The 21,773-nt window shown below is 45.3% G+C and overlaps 2 protein-coding genes across 29 annotated transcripts in view; one reads left to right on the forward strand and one right to left on the reverse strand.

The window, feature by feature from the left end:
* LOC308570203 (uncharacterized protein) overlaps positions 1–21,773 on the forward strand; it is a 91,839-nt gene that overhangs the window by 36,216 nt on the left and 33,850 nt on the right. For 2 of the 8 annotated variants that reach the window (XR_014000969.1, XM_081165029.1), the window contains exon 2: positions 19,003–19,087. The exons of 4 other annotated variants lie outside the window; for them this stretch is intronic. Coding sequence is in view for 2 of the 4 variants with exons in the window: in XM_081165029.1 (XP_081021155.1) it covers positions 19,065–19,087 (23 nt within the window). In the remaining 2 variants the exon portion in view is untranslated. Of the gene's footprint in view, positions 1–18,318; positions 18,841–19,002; positions 19,088–21,773 lie in introns of those variants that run through there. 2 more of the 8 variants (XM_081165030.1, XR_014000970.1) reach the window with 2 other exon arrangements.
* The window catches only part of ARPP21 (cAMP regulated phosphoprotein 21), a 248,662-nt gene continuing 246,221 nt past the window's right edge, over positions 19,333–21,773 (reverse strand). For all 21 annotated transcript variants that reach the window (XM_081164496.1, XM_081164497.1, XM_081164480.1 and 18 more), the window contains one exon: positions 19,333–20,140. In XM_081164496.1, the coding sequence (XP_081020622.1) occupies positions 19,880–20,140 (261 nt within the window). In that variant the 3' untranslated portion in view covers positions 19,333–19,879. The remainder of the gene's footprint in view (positions 20,141–21,773) is intronic.

Raw genomic sequence — 21,773 nt, forward strand, 5'->3', positions numbered from 1 at the left:
CATTCACTTTATAAAAGTCTTTATTGAGTTACAGTTTCCATTCTCAAGCTGCCGCGTGCAGCTCTACGTCTTATGGGTTAGACCGGCGAAGCTCCGTCTGAGTCTCCGCCCCCTGTACACCAGCTTACTAACCTAGCCTTACTCCACCTTTTCCGCCTGACCGTTCTTCTCTGGGTCCCTCTGCCCCCCGTGGTCTCTTCCTTCCTGGACTCTTCTGACGCTGACCCCCCGGACCCTTCTGTCTCCTTGCGTCGGGCTTTAGGACCTGGCTCCCTTTCCGGGCTGCTTACTGCGCCACCTTCCTGTGCATTTGAACTTGGCGCGCACGCCCAACCTTCCACTTTCCACTTAACCGTTTCTTCGCTCCCCGATGGAGGTGTGGCCACTCCTGACTCATGCCCTCCCCCCTGCTGCGAGCTGCCAGAGCTCGATACCTGGCGCCCTTCCTCTCCACTGCGCTCTGTTGGTGACGCTGGCCCCGATTTCCAACTGCTGCCCTCTGAGCCCCCTCTGGACCCTTCTTCCTGGGGTGTCCCCCTAGGCTCCCCCCTTGCTCTGGCCACTGGCGCTCCTTTCTGTGAATCTTCTGATTCACTGGAAAGACTCGGAGATCTCGGGTCGTCGTCATCACTCATCTTTTCTTCGGCCTCCTCCCCCTCGCTCTCTGTTTCCTCCCTTGCCCTCGCCTCTGCTCCTGAACCCCTGACAGGTACGCTGGTCTGACATCATCTGATAGGAAGTGCCTACAGAGGGTGGCGAATACAGGACAAGCTATTATGGGCTGTCCTGTGAATCTGCTGGATGAAATAGTGGAAGAATGTTACCTCAGGAGAGTGAGGAAAATTCTCAGGAATGATTCACACCCTGGCCGGCACTTTCTTGATCTCCTGCCCTCAGGCAGAAGGTATAGAAGCATGATTAGTCGCACCAACAGGGTAAAGAACAGCTTCTATCCGTGGGCTGTTAGGCTGCTGAATGAAAAGATAACAACAGGGCAACTGACATTCGGGTTTGGTGGGTGTGCGTCAGTAAACGAGGGGAATTAAGACTAAGAGAGCTGAGTGGGGGGTACTCGTGTAATCTCACTGTATACAAGTTGTAAAAGTGACAATAAAGTATTTCAATTTCAATTCAATTTCAATTTATGCTGCCCTGCGGAGTGCAGCAGAGCAGACAGGGAGGCCCCAGCTCACTTTTGAGGTAAGCACACAATGAAAACATGGATCAATAAGATGGTTGATCCTGCAAGTTGAGCTAGAGTGGTGTTGTCTGAAACGGAGAGACAGTTGTCTTCTCAACCTTTAGCGTACCCACACTGGAGTTAAGAAAATTAGGGAATATCAATGCTTGTTGAAGAGCCTTGCAAGTTAATACTGTAACTGTGGCCAATTCACCCAAGCTCACTCTCATGCTTTCATTCCAGTGAATGTCTGTGGTCTACCAGTGAGCTGTGTTGAAGTATAAAAATATTTCTTTTGGACTCAAATGAAATGCATTGTAAAACAAATTACTCCATCAAATCTAGCTGAAAGAGGCCATGAGCTTGATTGCCACCGGATGAAGCCAACTCAACTACAGTTTCCCCATTTCACTGCTGAGTGAAAGCAAAATGGCTGATGTGACATTATTTATTTTTGATCACCCATAATGACACTGATTTTTGAATGTCCCTGCTGAATGTGCTGAGCCATTTCTTGATATGAGACCAAGAGATATTGCCAGAGAGAATCAACTGATAACAATTTAATATCTTGCTCTCTCAGCAAATCAGCAAAAATGGGTAGGGGAGGGATCAGGAAAGGGGGGGATAAAAATGTTTAGCTGGAGAAGTTTGAAAGCTACATTTGATTTGTTGCTTCAGGGTTACAGTAGGTTATACTAGGACATGAGAGAAGAGTCCCCGCGGTCTGTCTTTTTCAAGATTTCTCAGTCTTCCCAGGTTTCTTCTTGAGACAATTCTTTGTTCAGTTGTAACCCGACAAGGTCTGAAAAAAGCTGACACTACAAAAAGTCACTTTTTACAATGCACAGAAAAGACATTGCTTGCTGCCCAGAATTTTAGCATCACTACCAAGGGAGGCCTGTTAGCTGTCTTGGAGAGCATGTGCTGTGTATAAGAATATTTATAAAGGACCAGGCGTTGGGTGTTCATCAGCCAGGTCTTTGTTCTTTGCTTTTGAACAGGTGTCCTGTACCTGAGATTCAGACAAAAGAAACAATGAATCGCAGAACCCACTGCCAAAGGAGAGACTTGTTTTCGGGTTCAGATAGGAGGAACAGGAAGTTGGGGGTAGAACTAGGTATGAAATGTGTCCCCAACCAGCCCCAGTCATACCTTGGATTGTGAACGCCTTGCAGGTTTAACGTTTTGGCTCCTGAATCCTGCAAACTCAGAAGTGAGTATTCCTGTTTGCAAACTATTTTTGGAAGCTGAACATCCGACAGAACTTCTGTAGCTTCCGATTGGCTGCAGGAGCTTCCTGCTGTGCTTTGGTTTCTGAACATTTTGGAAGTTGAACGGACTTCCGGAACGGATTCCGTTTGACTTCCAAGGTACGACTGTATTTTAAAGATAAAGGGACCCCTGACCATTAGGTCCAGTTGTGACTGACTCTGGGGTTGCGGCGCTCATCTCGCTTTATTGGCCGAGGGAGCCGGCATACAGCTTCCGGGTCATGTGGCCAGCATGACCAAGCTGCTTCTGGCAAACCAGAGCAGCACACGGAAATGCCGTTTACCTTCCCGCCGGAGCGGTACCTATTTATCTACTTGCACTTTGACGTGCTTTTTAACTGCTAGGTTGGCAGGAGCAGGGACTGAGCAATGGGAGCTCACCCTGTCGCGGGGATTTGAACCGCGACCTTCTGATTGGCAAGTCCTAGGCTCTGTGGTTTAACCCACAGCGCCACCCGCGTCCCTACGACTGTATTTTATGACATCAAAATTAACAAATATTGTAATAAGATGATAAACAACAAGTGCTCTTCATTAAAACTTTTATTTCAATGCATACTGTAAATCAAAAACGATATGAGGGCCAAGCAGAGATGTCTGTGTTGTGAATGAGTAGGGTCAAAGAAGCTATCGGAGACAAGAAGGCTTCCTTTAGAAAATGGAAGTCTTGTCCAAATAAGGAGAACAAAAGTGAGCGCAAACCTTGGCAAAAGAAATGCAAGCGGACAGTAAGGGATGTGAGAAAGGAAATCGAGGAGCACATTGCTACAAACAACAAATTCTTTAAATGTAGCAGGATATTGACTAGGGAGGTGGTTGAACCTTTGAATCATAAGGGAATGAACACAAAGGAGGGTAATGAGATTGCAGAGAAACTGAATCAATTTCTTTCATCTGCCTTCACGGTGGAAGATAAAGGGCAGCTCTCCAGTGTTTCAGACAGGTATCATTTCCAGCCCAACCTGGGACTTTCTGCATGCTCTACCACTGAGTTAGAGCCATTTCCTTCTGAGCTCCTCTGAGAACCAGGGAACTCTACAACCTCCAGAAACCCAGAGAGAGTGCTTGGGAGTGATGCACTCAGTGGTCCTTTCTGTCTCACCGTTCCACAGTTAGACTGTGACCTCAGCAGGGGCATCAGTCATGCCAGCTGGGAAGTCCTCTAAGAGCACTCAGGGATCCCGTGCACTCCACATATCTTCATCTCCCAGTTTTCCATTTACAAAACAAAAAGAAAAGAAAGCCGGTCTAGGGTGCGTCATGCCACATGAATTGGGTCCACGATATATTGAGACACCCCCTGCTTGTCATGGCAGCCATGAAGTTCCAAGCAGAACCTGTGAATTTATACTTGGCATGAACTGGCAGAACTTTGGGAGCTAGGGAGGGGGGAAGCGGGGCACATCGATGCACTAGGCACATTGATACACCAACAATATTTCAATATCGGGAAATATTATTCGTGTCGCAACATCACGAAAATGTGCCTATACATGTGTGAGTACAACAGTTGCAACCGCGCCGCCCACCAATTAGCCGTTGGCATTTGATGAGAGCAGGTGCATTTTTAGGACATCCAACTTAAAAAAATCACATGAAATGTAAAAGTGTTCCAACACTGTTTTACGTCGTTTAGTTAAGATTTTAAAATACCAAAAACAAGTAATCAGGATTTTTAAATAAGTTCAGTGGTTTTATTAATAATTGTTAGTTTTTTTGAAAACGTCCGTTGGGGCACTTTGATACATGTAAAAGTGCCCCGTTAGTGTACAATAGTGCCCCAATATACAAGTTTGCATGAAATCTCTAAAGTCATTAAATTTGAAAAGAAAAAAAAATGTTGTTTACTACATGGGCAAAGTCATTTCTAAAAGCCACTTCTGACATAAGGAGGAGGTGGTGTTGCGGGCTTCACGCCCCCAACACACGCGCTGAGGCTGGTTTCCAGCCCTGCGCAATTAGGGGAATCCTCGGGGTCACGTCATCCCACGAGCCAGCCAATTGGCTGGCTCGGGGGGGGGGGATGGCTTGCCTCATTTAAGGCAAGCGCGGCCCCGGGGTCTCCCTCTTTGGTCCGCGCACCTGATCTGGTTTCCCTCCCACCCACCCACCTTCTAAGGTCCCACTTCTGACCTTGTTATGGACTTCGGTTGGTCGCCGTTAAGGGGCCTGATAGGAATTTTTTCCACTTGGCAAATTGGCACTAGCCATTGGGTTTTTCACCTACCTCATAGCAAATCGTCACAACTCTTTTTGTTTTGGCGGTCAGGCATTGGTAGGGGTATTGTTATGTAGATATGTTGGGGGGGGAGCGCCATCACCTTCCCCAAATTTTGAAGGGTAGTCCGGTAAAGGATTCCTGGGGGCGTTGCCTCGTCCGAAGCCTATGGAGGCCAGGGCCTAAAGCGCCCCCCCAAGCGGTGACCCCGGGGGAGTACCTAGTTGATGTGCATCACAGGGCTCCCCCTGCTGGTGTTAACCCTTCCCGGTTTTCAAGCAAACAGGCTGAAGCTGGATAGTCTGATAGGACCAATGCCTAAGCCAATACCGCTCTTACCTGTAACCAATAAAGTTGTGGCCAATTTTAGCCCATTAACCTAAAGTATTGTGTCCTGTGTCTTTATTTCTACCGGGGGGAGACGGGAACTCGCCACGCAATATAATATATCAAGTGTCATATCTCAGGAAAAAACCAGGATCTTGTATGTTTGTCTTCCCCATTGTAGAAGGTAAGGCAAGCGTTGATTTCAAGGATGTTGATATGCCGTTGCCGAAACCAAATTTCCCAAAGGGCACATCTCGAACACCATCTCTTTATACTTTTTCTATTGAGTTAAGTGGCTATAACGTGCAGTAGAAGTAATTATCTTATTTTTTATAAGCATTTTGTTTAAATTACTATTTTTTGACTACCTAATGTGAGTTCTTACACTTTTTAAGTTTTTCCCAAGTTTTTTTTTAAATGGATAGGTGTTTGAGGAAAGGCTAATATAAGTTTTGATGTTTTGTTAAGAAAAGCTGCCATAAAGTCTATGATATGTGTGAAACACTGTTAGTTTTAATGCGTAATCTAGATTTTAAGTAACAAATTGTAAGGCTGATTATGATCTCTCACAATAAAAATTGTTTTTTTCATTAAATTTTTGCAAATAATTACCATTCTCATACAATTTACGATGTGTACCAAAGTGCCCTGTCCAATGTATCGAAGTGCCCCTTAGGTGGGGCAGAATGATACAAAAGCCATTTTTTACTGAAGTCATTGTATGCTCATTATCTTCTAACTTTAATGGTTCTTCTGATTGCTGTTATACTATCCATTAGTTATGCCACGCATCAAGCAAAAAAAATATTATTATTTGACTCATTTTTGTTACATAAAATATAGAGATTGAATTTTTCTGTATCAATCTGCCCCACTTCCCCCCTAGAGGTTGTCATGGGGTGACAGAGGATGATGAGGGGCTAGGGGCCGGTGCACAGGAAGCTGAGCAGCGTACCCCTTGCCAAAACCAGAGAGGCCCCCATCCCCATGAACACAGCAGGTGCTGAGACGTAGGGAACAGCAGGCAGGGCACTCTAGGAATCAGAGGCAGACCAGGGCTAGCAGCCTAGTTCCCCAGGTGGGTAGGAGGCCTGTGATTCCTCAGGTGAGGCAAGCTGAGAGCAGGTGAGGGTCACAAGCCTCATCAAGCCCAGATGCTGCAATCAGCAGGCAAAGCACAAAGGGGAAGCAGAGCTGAGGTGCTGTGTCTGCTCAACTGCCCTTGCTTAAATACTCCTGGACCACCATGGGCTTCTTCTTTGGGTGTGACACTGGACTGCATCCTGACTTCAGAATTGGATTGACCCTGAACCTCGTTTCCTGACCTTTGGCCTTTGAATCTCGGACTGTGGACTTTGCAGATGCTGACTGACCCTCAAATTCTGGACTTGGTTTGGGCAGGTAGGCCAGGGGATCAGGACAATACTTTTAGTTTTGAGTCTTTTAAAATATGGGGTGCTTAAAGGTAAAGGGACCCCTGATCATTAGCTCCAGTCATGGCCGACTCTGGGGTTGCGGCACTCATCTCGCTTTATTGGCTGAGGGAGCTGGCATACAGCTTCCAGGTCATGTGGCCAGCATGACTAAGCTGCTTCTGGCGAACCAGAGCAGCACATGGAAATGCCGTTTAACTTCCCGCAGGAGCAGTACCTATTTATCTACTTGCACTTTGACGTGCTTGCGAATTGCTAGGTTGGCAGGAGCAGGGACCGAGCAACGGGTGCTCACCCCGTTGTAGGGATTCAAACCGCCGACCTTCTGATCGGCAAGTCCTAAGCTCTGTAGTTTAACCCACAGTGCCACCCGCATCCCTTATGGGGTGCTTACTGAAGTTTTTGATAAGAAAATGGTAAAATGTGATGAGAAGGTCCCCTTTTAGGTGACTGTAGATACGTTATACGCATGATGGCTGTAGAACCATTTTGGAAAATGCCTAGTTTTCAATGTAGTGGATTCTTAAAATAGTTTTTCATTTTTAGACTTTCCCCTATCATATCTAAGAATGGAAATGGTGTTTTAGATCAAGCAATTGATCTGTGAATATTGTGATCTGTAATGAGTAACACAGAAGCAGGTTTATTACCTTTACCTGGTGGTTTTAATGTAACATGTGCAATATTTCTGCACCCCAGTAAACTAGAAGAACAAGCTATGCAATAACCAATTCAGCTTATTACAATAATCATTTTGATTACTAAATAATCCTTCCTAATTTGGGCATTATAAGTACATATAAAATGCAATTCTATGTATAAAGTGCCATAACGCAGCACATTTTAAATATATATACACACACACATTGATCACTTTAAGTCAATAGAATTCCATTTTGTGAACATTTTGTGATGAACATTGGTTTGTGTGTTGCAAGAGAAATGAACCGATACACAAATCAATTCCACAATTTGCAGTTTGCAGTTCGCACACATTGCAGTATACAGTAGTTTGGGATATTTGCAACCACAGCTTTTTGCTGTGCATTGTACATTGCAAGCACATCTCAGCACCTCACAGGATTTAACCTAATATTTATGGCAGTTATGATCCCTTTATAGCTGCCAGGGATAGCTACTTAAACACCCTTCCCGCTAACTTGGAGAGGAAAACCACAAGCAACATCTATTTGCTAGTCTCCAAATATGGCCACTGTTGAAATGCTTTGTGATGGTGCTGTGTGCTATTGAAGATGACCTTAACAGATTAGAGAACTGGGCCAAAACTAACAAAATGAACTTCAATAAGGACAAATGTAAGGTTCTGCAGTTGGACAGGAAGAACCAGCTGCACAAATAGAGACTTCCTCCAGGAACCTCTGTAAAAACAGGACACTGGACCACATTTGGCCTTAGGCCTGACCAACAGGGCTCTCCCTATGTCCTCCTTTTGTTTTATGTAAACTGCTTAGAGGGTTTTGTTGATTAAGTAGTATATAAATCTTGCTAGATGAGGTTTAGGATCGTAGGACTGTGGAAATGCTTTTGTGAACAGGATTTGAACTGGGGCTGTCTGGTTTCAGGTGGTCTGTAGCAAAGTGCCCTCCCGTGGTTCCCCCTTGTACATAGGCCTGCTTACCAGCCAACGTTCGTAGGGGCTGCTGTGTTCATTTCTCACAATGCCCTGGAGCAGTGCTGTGCCAGAGGCATTGTGGGCATAATTAAAATGATGGATGGCTCCCAGCCTCAGCTGCCTGGTGTAATGAGCCAGGGCATTGGAGCCCCAGCAGCTGCCAGCAAGCAAATGCTGACGCCGGGCCTGTATTGGACCAGCAGATTCTGCCTTGCTTGTTTAATGTTTGATGTGATACTTGGGGACTAAAAACTGGCCAAGTTTTAATCTGTGCATTAAACCCAGGGCATGCTAGCAATAGGAACAATTCGAGATTTTGTCAGAGATTGCCATTTACTTTCATCCGAGAACAATATATACAAAGTAGTGGCCAGGCTGTTGCTTTTCTCATCTCTGAGATGACCATCAGTTGCCTGGGGTGTGTGTGAAACTAGAGTGCTAGAATTACTGTGTGGGGGGGGGGACGACAGTTTGCTTCTAATTTCTGTTCAAATTGCTTTATTCTGATTGGCTCTGCCTGTCTTGGTATTTCTATGTTAAAGACGGTAAGTGATGTATGACATCTCCATGAAAATCAGTCTCAAGTCCGATCCCACATTCCCTGCACACTAGAGATTCCCTCTGTGGGTGGGTCAGCTGTAAGCATTCTAGGACTTGCTAATCCATTGGCGTTTCCCAAGAGAAGCTGTATTAGAACAGAGAAAACAATCCCACAGAACTGCCCCACATGCTTTATGTAGGAAGATCCTATCACCTCAAAGTTGAGCTGTGCCCATTATGTGTATTCTAATCCTTTACCATATATTAGCCCTGGAAGGGGGCCAAATAAGTCTCACAGCTGAGGTATGATGGCCCTGTGCTGTCTCATCAAATATATTTCTCCCCATTCCCCACATGAGAACAAGAGTCCAGAATGTGCGTGACTTGGGAACAAATGTTGTCTCAAGTATCATCAGCCTGGCAAGCTGCAGAGCTGCAGACTTATTTTATCCCGGCTGGATTTGCGACAGATGCTTCCATGCGAAAGCCATCTCTGAACGGTCGTAAGGTCACATAGTTGCCTACCTAAGACTGTCAGTACAAGCCAGTTGCAAACCAAGGGTAGATGTAAACAAAAAAGTGACTGACAGGAATGTACATCTGTTGAGTCAGTCACTGACAGTAAATGACATTTTCTGAGTCCCAGATACCAGCTAGGCCTATGAGTCAGGTGTGTTAAGGAGACTCATATTTTTGGTCATTCTTAGACTTACGAAATATATATTTCTGGAATCTCTCAGTCTGGTGGCATAATCTGAGACTTTCACCAATATATCATGTCATATATAGTACTTCATTACACATCACCTAAAGTGACATGTGTGAGCCAAATTGACTGTTACTAGCGACCTTTGGATCCTCCATCTATCTAATCTAAAGCTGGAAGCATTCTGTTTGAGGTAATTTTGGATACCTTCAAAGGTTTGAGTTGGGTGCTAGATCTGTGATAGGTCATTCACACATGTCAGTCATCATTTGATGTTGCAGTTAGGCATGCTGCCAGGAGCATGCATGTGTGAACCAAGCCTTAGTGACTGCTCTCCTAGACAAGAGCATGTATGGGGAACAGATGCTGCTGGACTCCCAACTCCCATAAGCTCCACCCAACACAGCCAAATGGTCAGTGGCGATGGCCCACAGGTTCCCTAGCCCTTGACTAGAGCTGCTTCTTGTCCAAAAATGGCCTCTCAGCACATTAAAAGCATGTGCGAGTGGGCTGTGTGGAAGTTGTGGGTATGCCTGATGGACACATTCTCCACTGGTTATGCATTTGCTGACTGTGGGGAAGTGCCTTAAGTGTGAGAAGGTGTCCCACATGTGAACTGATTTATGTGCATTGAGCTTTTCCATCAATGGTGGATTCTGGATAAGTGGGTTTGTCAGTGGGATTGGGGCAATATGTGTTTTTAACAAAAGCGGTAGTTCTTTGGAAATCTAATATCAGAAGAACTTAACAGAAGATTCTAAACGTGCAACGTAGACGGTGGCAGATTTGGAGGTACCTGTAGTAAATGTAGAAGCGGGGCTCCATGTGGTTGACGAGTCCCTGAGTATATATATCATTACCTCAGAGATGTGACTACAGAAAAATTGTGTGTGGTAGAAATGTTGAAGAAAACATTTATAATTTCTATGACTAAATTTTCTTTCATTTTGTTTCTTTAAATGATGTTCATTTTTGGATGAAGAGAAGTGTTTTCTTTTTATCTTTCTATGTGCATAATTTATTAGAAACAGAAAACACCCCGTCGTGTTCGTTTAGGTGAGTGGATAGGGCCCCCTGAAATGGGATGCATGCTCAGTCACATGGACGATAAATCTACTACAGTCATACCTTGGGTTAAAGTTGCTTCAGGTTGAGCGTTTTTGGGTTGCGCTCCAAGGCGACCTGGAAGTAATGGAATGGGTTACTTCTGGGTTTCGTCGCTCACGCATGGGCAGACACTCAAAATGACATCATGTGCATGCGCAGACGCAGGTTGCGTTCTGCTCAGGATGTGAACGGGGCTCCGGAATGGATCCCGTTCGCATTCAGAGGTACCACTGTCCTGTAGAAAGAGTTGTCTATAACAGCCAGGTGGAGACAAACTTGGGAAGCTGAAAGGCGATGTTCGACTGTTTTACTCGGAGTTGACCCACTGAAATTAATGAGCTTGACTAAAGTTAGGTCCATTAATTTCAATGGCTGTACTCTGAGTAAAACTCTCACCCAACATTGTTTATGGGGCTTTGGCTGGAGGCGACACAGAAACTATGTTTGGAGAGGGTGAGCGGGAAAGAATGCCATCTCCCTTACGTCATCGTTTATAAGCTTAGCTGACAGTGCCAAGTGCCATTCCTGTCCTCCTGACTGGAATATTATTTTAGATTATGGACTCCAGATTTGGGATTGTTGGGCTTTGCTGCCACAGTCTTTGCCCTACTCTGGGCAATCGTGCCTCTCATGTGTGTGTTCACATTATCTGTCCTGTCTGGCCAGCAGTTTCACTGTGACGAAAGCACATTGCTGACACACCAATGCTAATGTTTTGTCACAGCTGCTCTTCTGTCTCTTATTGCTCTGCCTTGTATCTTGGCTGGTCCCCCGATGCTTTCTCCTGCCCGCACTTGCCAAGACGTGTGCTGCCGTCAGAGGCAGATTTTGGTAATCTCTTGTAATATGGTGCCCTGTGAAAGCCGAACATTGGACACCCTCAAATGGATATTCTCAAATTTGCGTCTTCTGAGCTCGGTGCCCCGTGTGTGGGGAACTACCTAAATTTGGCATTGCTGCTATGTTCTGTGCCAGCAGTTCTTAAATCATTTTCAAGGGCAGCCTAATGTAATGTGTACTACAGTAGTCTAGTTAAGAGACAGGACATCACATGCAAAGTTCTGGTACAGAAATTACAGCTGCTTTAAACCACCTGACTTGGAGAGTGTTATCACAGGAATAATTATTATTCTTATTTATATCCCACCCATCTGGCTGGGTTTCCCCAGCCACTCTGGGCGGCTTCCAACAAAATATTAAAATACAATGGTCTGTTAAACATTAAAAGATTCCCTAAACAGGGCTGTCTTCAGATGTCTTCTAAAAGTCTGGTAGTTGTTTTTCTCTTCGACATCTGGTGGGAGGGCGTTCCACAGGGCAGGTGCCACTACCGAGAAGGTCCTCTGCCTGGTTCCCTGTAACTTGGCTTCTCGCAGCGAGGGAACTGCCAGAAGGTCCTAGGCGCTGGACCTCAGTGTCCAGGTATACTGGACGGAGGCAGTTTAGGAAGAACAACTTGTGGGCTTTGACTTGCCCATTGCAACTTCATCACCCTATCTATGTGGCAATGGTTCAGCCATCCCATACCCTCCAACGTTTCTCCTATGAAAGTAGGGATGTCCTATTCAATACTACTAGTAGTAACTTTATTTATACCCCACCTATCTGACTGGGTTACTCCAGCCACTCTGGGTGGCTTCCAGAATATATAAAAACATAATCAAACATTTAACATTAAAAAACCTTCCCACTACAGGGCTGCCTTCAGATGTCTTCTAAAGGTTGTATAGTTACTCATCTCCTTGGCTAAGGAGTCATGTAACTCTATGAGCAATGAAAATAGGGACGTTCTGCCATACCCACCAACATTTCTCTGATGAAAATAGGGACATCCTAAGGAAAAGCAGAACATTATGGGATCAAATCAGAAACCAGGAGAAGCTTCTGTAAATCTGGGACTGTCCCTGGAAAAGAGGGACACTTGGAGAGTCTGAGATTTTATTGAAAGTTTTCAACATACAATAGAATAAAAACTAAACTAAACTAGATAAAAGCAGAGAAGAAAAAACGAGAGAGAGAGGGAGGAAGAGAACGAAGAAAGAAAATAGGAGGGAAAAGAGAGACAGAGAAAAATAAAATACATTAAAGAGCTCTCTATCAGGGGTAGATCTTAACCCTATTCTCACACAAAAGGGCGTGGACCCTCCCAGCTCTCACCTGGCCATTTCCATTTCTTCCCAGCCTTCCACCCTCAGAGGTCTTCCCTTCCTTCATCAGTCACATACCCGCCAACATTTCTCGGATGAAAATAGGGACGTCCCCATTCTACAATGATAATTTTACTATTTATACCCCACACATCTTACTGGTTGCCCCAGCTGCTCTGGGCAGCTTCCAACATATATAAAAACATAATAAAACATTAAACATTAAAAAACCCCAACAACTTCCCTATACAGGATTGCTTTCTGACTGATTGGGGATCAGAAAACTCCATACCCTTCAACATTTCTCCAATGAAAGTAGGGATGTCCTAAGGAACAGTGGGATATTCCGGGATCAAATCAGAAACCAGAAACAAACAAACAAACAAACAAACAAACAAACAGGAGCTCTGGAAAAATGATTACATGTAGTTAGATCAACAAGAGTGAGAAAATCTCAAAATCAACCTCTGCCCTCTCAAACTGGATCAGCCTAATGAAAATGTGAGTCAATAGGTTTTCAAATTGCCTATGTCGCTTACTCAAATCTCTCCCATGAGACTGCCATCATGGAAATACTGCAAGCCAAAGTAGCAAGTTCTGCCTGTTTTATGGCTGTTGCAATTCATTCTGCATTTTAAAAAAGCAAAGCAAAGAAGCAATAATACAATTTTTGGTGACTTTTGACCATGCCAAATATCCTGAGGGGAAGAACCATAACAGAGAGGGTCTTTTTTAAGTGGGTCTCCGGAGACTTCTTTAGTACAGTTCAGTGTGGATTATTTATACTTTGTAAAGTGTTTCACTTTGTTATTGCATTGCCCTTAGCTTTTATTGCCCTTTTATTGCCTGGAGTAGAGGGTTTTATGCTGGCATTGCAGTTTTAAAGGGGTCGTTTCCACCTCCATTTTTTTAAGCTCCCAAGAGATTCTCTCTCTCTTCCTCCATTCCCCTCCACCTCTTCTCAGCAAGTGCAATTTGATACTTGGTCCAACATAAAAATAGGTTTGGCCCTTAGAGACTGAACAGACATAGGCATGGCTGTGAAAATTAGTTAGCAAATCTTGATTAAAGTTTCGTATGTGTTCTGCAAAAAATTTAAGTAAGAAAGGAGAACACTGAGTAATAATCTCCTTGTGTGGAAATATGAGGAAAGTACCAGGCTGCTTTCTAATTAGGCCCAAACTACACATTACATGCAAACATGTGTAATGGGAGCCTGGGGAGCCTTTTTTACACACACAAAACTGGAAGGAGGATATTTGCAGCAGAGGAGGGATGTCTAGGCTTAATCATTTTCCTGTATATTGTTTCTGTGCTCCTAGTTCCTCCACCCTCAAGCAGCTCCTCCCTAGCAGTTTCAAATGTATGTGTTTGAAGCTGTGAGTGTGTGTGTGTGTGTGTGTGTGTGTGTGTGTGTGTAGCACAGAGCAATTTAGGGCTAGGAATTGGTGGGTGGAGAAAATGTTAAGCACACTCCTAACAAAGAAGCGTTTCCTGAAAGTGCTGGGAGGGAGACTACTGGGATTTGTTGCATACCCTCTGTGACATTAACATATGAGAGTGCTGGAGGTGAAATAGTTAAACAAGTTACCCAATCAGGACCCAGGGGGGTGGAGTCAGAGGGAGTATAAAACCAGCTCTGGGAGGGGCGAAGGGAGGAGTTCGTTGGGAGTTGGGTGGTTGGTTGGAGTGGGAGTGGATTAGGATAGAGTTTGTGGGTAGGTTGAGTTAGTGTAGCGAAATAAGCTGAGTCAGGAACAGTTAGGGGCTAGGAAGACAAGTAAATATCCGAGAGGTGGTTTAGTGAGTGAGAGCAGGTAGCGGAAGTTATAGGTCTGGATAGGCACCCCATGATTGTAATGGACTGATACCATTTATGAAGCCACACGCTTGTTAAACTGCAATAAATAAACAGAAGTTTATGTTCCAATTTAACCCTGACTGGACTCAGTATTGTACCAGGTAGGGCCTGGGTGGTGGCAGCGAGAAATAAAGTGGTGGCACAGGGATCAATAGATGGTGAAACGTCCGGGGACTCTGTGTCATCGCCACACCCTCCAAGTGTCCTGATTTTCCAGGGACAGTTCTGGAATTACGAAAGCCATTCTGGCTTCGGATTTGATAATGGAATGTCCCTTTTTCCCCTGCCAGTGTTGCTGCCGTCGAGCTGAGAGGGGAGGATGAGGCGGCACTTGTCCTGAGAGACGACTGCTGTGGCTGTGAAGGAGCATCCTGTTGCCTCTCCATGGCCACTGCTGCTGGCCACCTCCCTTGGGCAGCTCATCACAGTTGCTGGAGATTGGGTGAGGAGGGGGAAAGGCTGCTGCCACTGAGGTCCAAGGCAGGAAGAAAGGGCGCACAGAGTGCAATTAAAAATAATAATTGTGCATTTGCGTCTAATCTTCCCCCTTTCTAAAATTTGTGTGCGCTTCTCTTTTTGTAATTTTACCAAAGAATAAAATAAAGTTGTGATTAAGGGGTTTTCTCTGGACAGTGGAGGGTGTGTGTGTGCTCTGTCCTGTTGGTGTGGTGGTGCCACTCACCCTTTTTCTGATCGGAAATGCTCGGGGTGGTGGTGATGTGGGGTAAAGAGGGTCAGAAAGCTGAGAGTCCAAGGTCACGAGAAGCAAAAAGCAGCAAGGTCTGGCCAGGAATGACAAACGTTGTATCCAGCAACTGACTGAGGCTGGAAACCCTGCTTAAGAAAGCTGGATGCAGCTGCTTCACATCAGGAGCAAAAAGGGAGTCACCCTGCCTTCCTTCAGGCTGCTGCTCAGCAAGTGAAGCTGATTCGTGGCCCATGACACTATCCCCCACCCCAAGGCACCCCCAACCCACTGGCTGGGTGCCAGCTTATGGGGTTACCAATGGTGGAACTGCTGGACCAACTGGGGACATGCAAGGCATCTTCCCATGAGTGTTCCTCAGGGCCATAGCCCTTTGAGTCTTCCAAATACTGGAAGCGCTGTCGCCATTGACGGGAGTCCAAAATTTGTGCCACTTCAAATTCTGGTTCCCCTTCCACCAGGATGGGCCACGGAGGGGGAGCATCCGGTTAGTGCATAGTGGCAGGGGCCATAGGGATGAGCAAGGCGTGGTGGAAAACCAAATGTACCTTGTAGGAAGCTGGGAGCTTGTCCGGGTAGGCCATCTGGTTGATCACAACCTCCACAGGAAAGGGACCGAGGAACCGGGGCCCCAGTTTCCATGAAGGGTTCTGGATGGGCAGATGCCAGGTGGAGAGCCAGACCAAGCCAGGGCCCCCCCAGCCTGCTGATGTTGGTCAGTGAAATGCTTGTAATCATCCATTGCCCGTTGGAACTGCTTGCAAAGAACCTGGTGGATGGCCCGTAGCTCCTGCAAAAACTGATCTGCCACCGAAGTGTGGAAGGAGATGATGGCAGGGAGAAGAAGCAGGGGTGGAACCCATAGTTGGCAAAGAACGGGGACAGGAATGTCAAAGTGTGGAGAGCATTGTTACAAGAGAATTCAGCCACCAGGAGCGAGATCCAATTGTCCTGATGGAAGTTGACAAAGCACTGCAGATACTGTTCCAGGATCTCATTTATGTGCTCTGTTTGCCCATCCGATTGAGGGTGGTAGGCAGAGGAGAGATGGAGCTGCATCCCCCAACCCGTCAGAAGGACCCACCAAAAGTGCAGTGTTAATTGTGGTCCTCTATCGGACATGCGACGCTGTGGCAGGCCTTGCAAGTGAAACACCTCCCTCAAGAAGAGGTCGGCAGTTTCTTGGGTCAAGGGGAGGCCAGTGCTAGGGACAAAATGCACCATCTTGGTCAAGGTATCCACCACTACCAAAATGGTAGTCACACCTTGAGATTGAGGCAGGCCCATGATAAAGTCCAGGGAAATGGTCTACCAGGGCCGTTTAGGTATTGGTAAAGGTAGAAGATGTCCTGCCGGTTTGCCAGGGATGTCTTTAGCCTGACAGACAGGGCAGAAGGCCACATATTGCTCCACCTCAACCCAAAGATGAGGCCACCAAAAGAAGAGTTTTGAAGCATCTGAAGTACCCTGCCGGAAGACTGTCATGGCATAACCGCAAAACAGTTCCCCACAGTGGACCAGGAAGCACATAATAACGGTTCCAAAACTGCAACAGGTCCTGGTGCGCCGTCCAATAGCGAGGCGTGTGTCCAGTCCGGTCAGACAATTCTTGCCACTGGTGCTGCACATAGGCGTCCTGCTGTTGCTCCTCCCGCAGCTCCCACAGAAAGTTTCCATGAACCTGGCCCATAGCAAAGATGGCAGGAGGCAAGATTGTGGCCGTATGTAATGCATCATCAGACCGCTCATACTCCAGCTTCGCTGTTTCTAGCTTCTGGAAATATAGGTGACATTAAAATCGAAGAGGAAGAACTGGGACTAGTGGATCTGGTGGTGACTCAGGTACTTGGCTGTCTGGAGATGTTCTAGGTTCCCATGGTCGGTCTGAACTTCAGCTGGATAATGGGTCCCTTGCAACAAATGACGCCATGTCTCAAAGGCCACGTTAATAGCCAATTGTTTTTTGTCCCAAATGCTATAATTCCGCTCTGCTGGTTGAAGTTTTCAGGAGTAGTACCCACAGGAGAAGAGCACCGAAGACTGTGGGTCAGCCTGTGGGCGCATTGGTCAATCCGAAGGGCATTCCAGTGTACTCAAAGTGCCCATATTGTGTCCGAAACACTGTCTTCAATTCATCACCCTCACGGGTGCGCAACCAGCCAATGGGTTTTTTTTTGGGGGGGGGGGTTACTTGCCTGGAGGCAGAGTCTGTATGGAAGGTTCAGTCCAGTCCCAAGGTGAGGAATATCTCGGTTCACATAGACAGTCCAGGGGTCAAGAAAGCCGAGAGTCCAAGGTAATGAGCAGCACAGTCTGGCCAGGAACGACAAATGTTGTTTCCAGCAACTGACTGAGGCTTAAGAAAACTGGAACCAGCTGCTTCACATCAGGAGCAAGAAGGCTGATCAGTAGCAGGGGGAGTCTCTCTGCCGTCTGCTCCTTCAGGCTGCTGCTCAGCAGGTGAAGCTGACTCCTCGCTCATGACACCTCTTTTCAGCTGAGGAATGTTGAAGGGTACAGTGATACCTCAGGTTACATACGCTTCAGGTTGCAGACTCCGCTAACCCAGAAATAGTGCTTCAGGTTCAGAACTTTGCTTCAGGATGAGAACAGAAATTGGGCTCCGGCGGCACGGCAGCAGCAGGAGGCCCCATTAGCTAAAGTGGTGCTTCAGGTTAAGAACAGTTTCAGGTTAAGAACAGACCTCCAGAACAAATTAAGTTCTTAACCCAAAGTACGACTGTATGTTGTTGTTCTTGGCATTCATCTATCTCGGGAGGCAGTGCAGGAGTGTGCCTATGGAGGATGAAGTCAAACTGTTGCAAAGTTTGGTAGCAGTGGCTATAGAGACCAATATGGGAGAGACATGTTTGTTGCTGCTGGGCAGATGCACCATGAGATTTTATGAGGTGCCAAACTAGCCAGCTTTATTTGGGGTGGAAAGTGCCTTTTGTAATTCTGTCTCAAGCAGGAGAACGTATTGGGCTGGCCCTGTATACCCCCTGGGTATACCTGGGAATAACCTACAATAAATTCAATGGGGACGACTTCAGAGTACGCATATATACATTCTCACCTTCATGGAAACCCTATGCCCAAAGGCCAAGCCGCAGAGTTTCATGACTGAGTAGGGAACTAGTCGGGACTTGCCCCTATCCAAACCCCAAGCTTCTTTCTTTAGCTTTAACGAACACCTCCCCAATCACATATCCTTTTACAAAATGGTGTGTTTGTGAAGTAATCTCAATAGCTCTTTTTCTTTCAAAGTAGTGTACCTCTTTGCTTGAGAGTTGAGGCAGACAATGTGACTTTGCAGAAGGAATATGTGTACTTGCAACCACATTCTCTCTTCCCGCCCCCTGTGGTGCTGTTTACTTTGGCAGGAGTACAGTCCTTGCTCTGCATTTGGCACTTGAATTGTCATGGTGACATAGCAAGTGTCCCTCTTCCCACAGCCCCATCGATAGAAACAAGCATCACTCACAGTAGGATTAGGTTTTCTATCAGACAGCACAGTGGTTTGTAGACTTTCTACTTCCAGAGGACCCTGAATGTACAGTTTGCCGAGGAATCCATGTATGTTGAAGATGATTATGGAGCAGGTTCTGGGTATTTGGCATGTTCATGTGAAATGTCAGGCAGGGATACTGGACCTCATACTTGCTCTGTGTGAATGGAGAACCCCCAATTCTCAACTGCGATTTCAGGGTATCATTATAACCTTGCCTTCTCTCACCCACCCACTTTTTAAATCGAGGAAATTCATTCACTTGAACCCCTCCTGCCTGCAGCATAAAACTGAGGCACAGCTTTTACCACCTAATCTGATTTGTGTGACGACGAGGTTTCTAACATATTGATATATCTCAGAACTGTTAGACGTGACTGGAAGGGAAGTATAAGCAGAATACTGAGCAACTTTTCTCCTGTGCATGAGATTTCATCAGTTCTTCAGGTAAAGGCATCTCTCCCCAAAATCCCCAAAGACTGTCTCTCTCAAAATCAACATGAGAAGCAGTACGGGCAAGATCTGTACATTTGTTTCAAAATACAAAGGAATTTGTATTTGCCTTTGAATCTCATATCAATGTAGTTTTATCAGCAAAAGAATAGCAAGGTGTTTTACTGATAGCTATATTTCACATTTCTAGTTAGTCAAGAAGCCTAAGTGAAAAGGCATGAAATAAATAGTCAAGCAGATAGTAGAAAGCTGACCTTTCTTCATGAGGTCAAGTAGCTTTATTGTGATTTAACACTACAATACAGTAGATATCCATAAAAAAACTCTATAGTGTATATAAATTATTCCTTCCATTCAGCTTTTTTTCTTTTAAATGTCCATTACAACTTTGGTACAATGTGGTTTTATTATATATTTTTAAATACTTTTCGCTTCACAAACTCAACACAAAGTACAAAACTAATCTGAATTAGGGATATTATAATCTACACAGTGGTGTTCAGTGGTAGGAAAAAATCTTACCTCAATGATTTCATGTCACTAGCTAAGCTATAAAGGCAGACCTAGCAGACATGACAAAAATATGCACCATTAACCAGCGAGAACAACTTATTACATTTTGTTGTTGTTTTTACATATTTCCAGCAGCACTGACTCTATGCCCTCAACTGATAACTCTTGTTGTGTTCCTCATTTCGTTTGAAGGCCATGAGATAGTTGTCATTAAAAAACAAAAACAAAAAAACCCAGCTACCTTTTATATATTGGTACTAAGGATTCACAGTTTCAGTACTTGACCTGCCATCCAGCATTGTTAATATTCGCACAGTTTGTCCTGCAGTTGGCAGAGATAACTGGTGGAACATTATTCGAAGGACAGTGTTGTGCAATCAATCGGAGATTATTCTGTGGGGAAGGAGGTATGACATTACAGTAAACAGGCATTCCAGTGGCTGTAAGTGTTCCTTGACCTGATTGATTAGGTAGCATGAGTGGCTGTTGATACGACTGTTGTGGCAGTCCTTGAGAACCCTGGGTCATTGGCACCTAAAAGACAAGAAGTAAATTTAGGGTCTTCATACTCATCTCTAAAATTCCTAACAAGCTTTCTTTCCTTCTGTCTTGTTTTCTTTCATAACTGGTCTCCACCTTTGACTCATGTCTGTTCCAGTTCTATGAAATGCCCGGTCTTTAGACTTGGGCTCACGCTAGTTCACCAGTAGCTGAAGAATTTAAGAAGTGAACATATTGTTTCCCGTATGCTTGGGCTGACAGGTAGGGAGAAGGAAGCAGAAGAGATGGGAAATTGAACGTGTATTTATATATAGTGCTGAGCTGATTAAAATGTAGTCCAGTATGTATAGTTGTAATAACTCAGTTCTCTTTGCATAAGAGCTCATTCCAGAACTAATTATTTCTGGAAGAGCCTCACTGAAGTGGAAAAGACTTTCATTCATTCAGAATATGGCTTTAAAATCAGAACACTGGACTAGGCATCAGTTTAGTGAACTGGTAAAGGTAAAGGGACCCCTGACCATTAGGTCCAGTCATGGCCGACTCTGGGGCTGCGGCACTCATCTCGCTTTATTGGCCAAGGGAGCCGGCGTACAGCTTCTGGGTCATGTGGCCAGCATGACTAGGCTGCTTCTGGTGAACCAGAGCAGCGCACGGAAACACCTTTTACCTTCCCGCTGGAGCGATACCTATTTATCTACTTGCACTTTGACGTGCTTTCGAACTGCTAGGTTGGCAGGAGCAGGGACCGAGCAACAGGAGCTCACCCCGTCACAGGGATTCGAACCGCCGACCTTCTGACCGGCAAGTCCTAGGCTCTGTGGTTTAACCCACAGCGCTACCCGCGTCCCTAGTGAACTGGTAGAGTGTTCTAAATGGAATTGGTGCAGTTCTCTCACTGGATGAGAGAGAGTCACACAGGTGATGGTTCTGCACTTATGGATTTGTCTTGAATTTTATTGCTTAGGAGATCAGGAAACAAGATCCTCACCCTACTGAGTGTTAGCATAGACACAAATGAACCATTTAGGTTCAACTTCTCAGATTGCGCAATATTTTCCACCTTTGACTTCCGAAACAAGTGTCTGGGGAGGTGGGATATTGCTTGACCAGGAGATGCTGTTTTGTTGGCAGTGTGAAACCAAAGCAAAACTGTAAAAGCAGAATATCACGCTGCTATGTTTTAGTGGAGTTCTCAAATGCAGAATCAACAAATTACTTTTCAATACCTCAGTCTCCGTTATTTTGAACTTGAGAGGGGTCCTGGAAACATGCGGAGCCCAGAGAATTAAATCATGTTCTGGCTTCTTCTGACATTTAAATGATAAAAAATATCAGATCCTAAATGGAGGGTGCCTAACCTCCATTACCCGACGCCCTTGTCTTTTTACTGCTTGTGTAGATTGACATTATTAACAGCAGGGCTCTTTTTCCCCACCATACAACGAAAAATGAAAGGAGGAGGCGCTGGTGGTTCTGTATCTCAAATGTGGCACAAGGGCAAGAAAGGTGTTTTATCTGATGGAATGAACTTTTGTAGCTCCCAGTCAAACCGCAGAATGGAAATGTGGCGTTGACAGAATGGCTTGAAATAGGGCTGATAAGATAAATGGCCCTCAAATGTTGGTATTAAAGCCGCCAGTCTAATAACAAATACTTTTTACAC

The sequence above is a fragment of the Podarcis bocagei genome, assembly GCF_964188305.1.
Source record: "Podarcis bocagei genome assembly, chromosome: 12".
Classification (NCBI taxonomy): domain Eukaryota; kingdom Metazoa; phylum Chordata; class Lepidosauria; order Squamata; family Lacertidae; genus Podarcis; species Podarcis bocagei.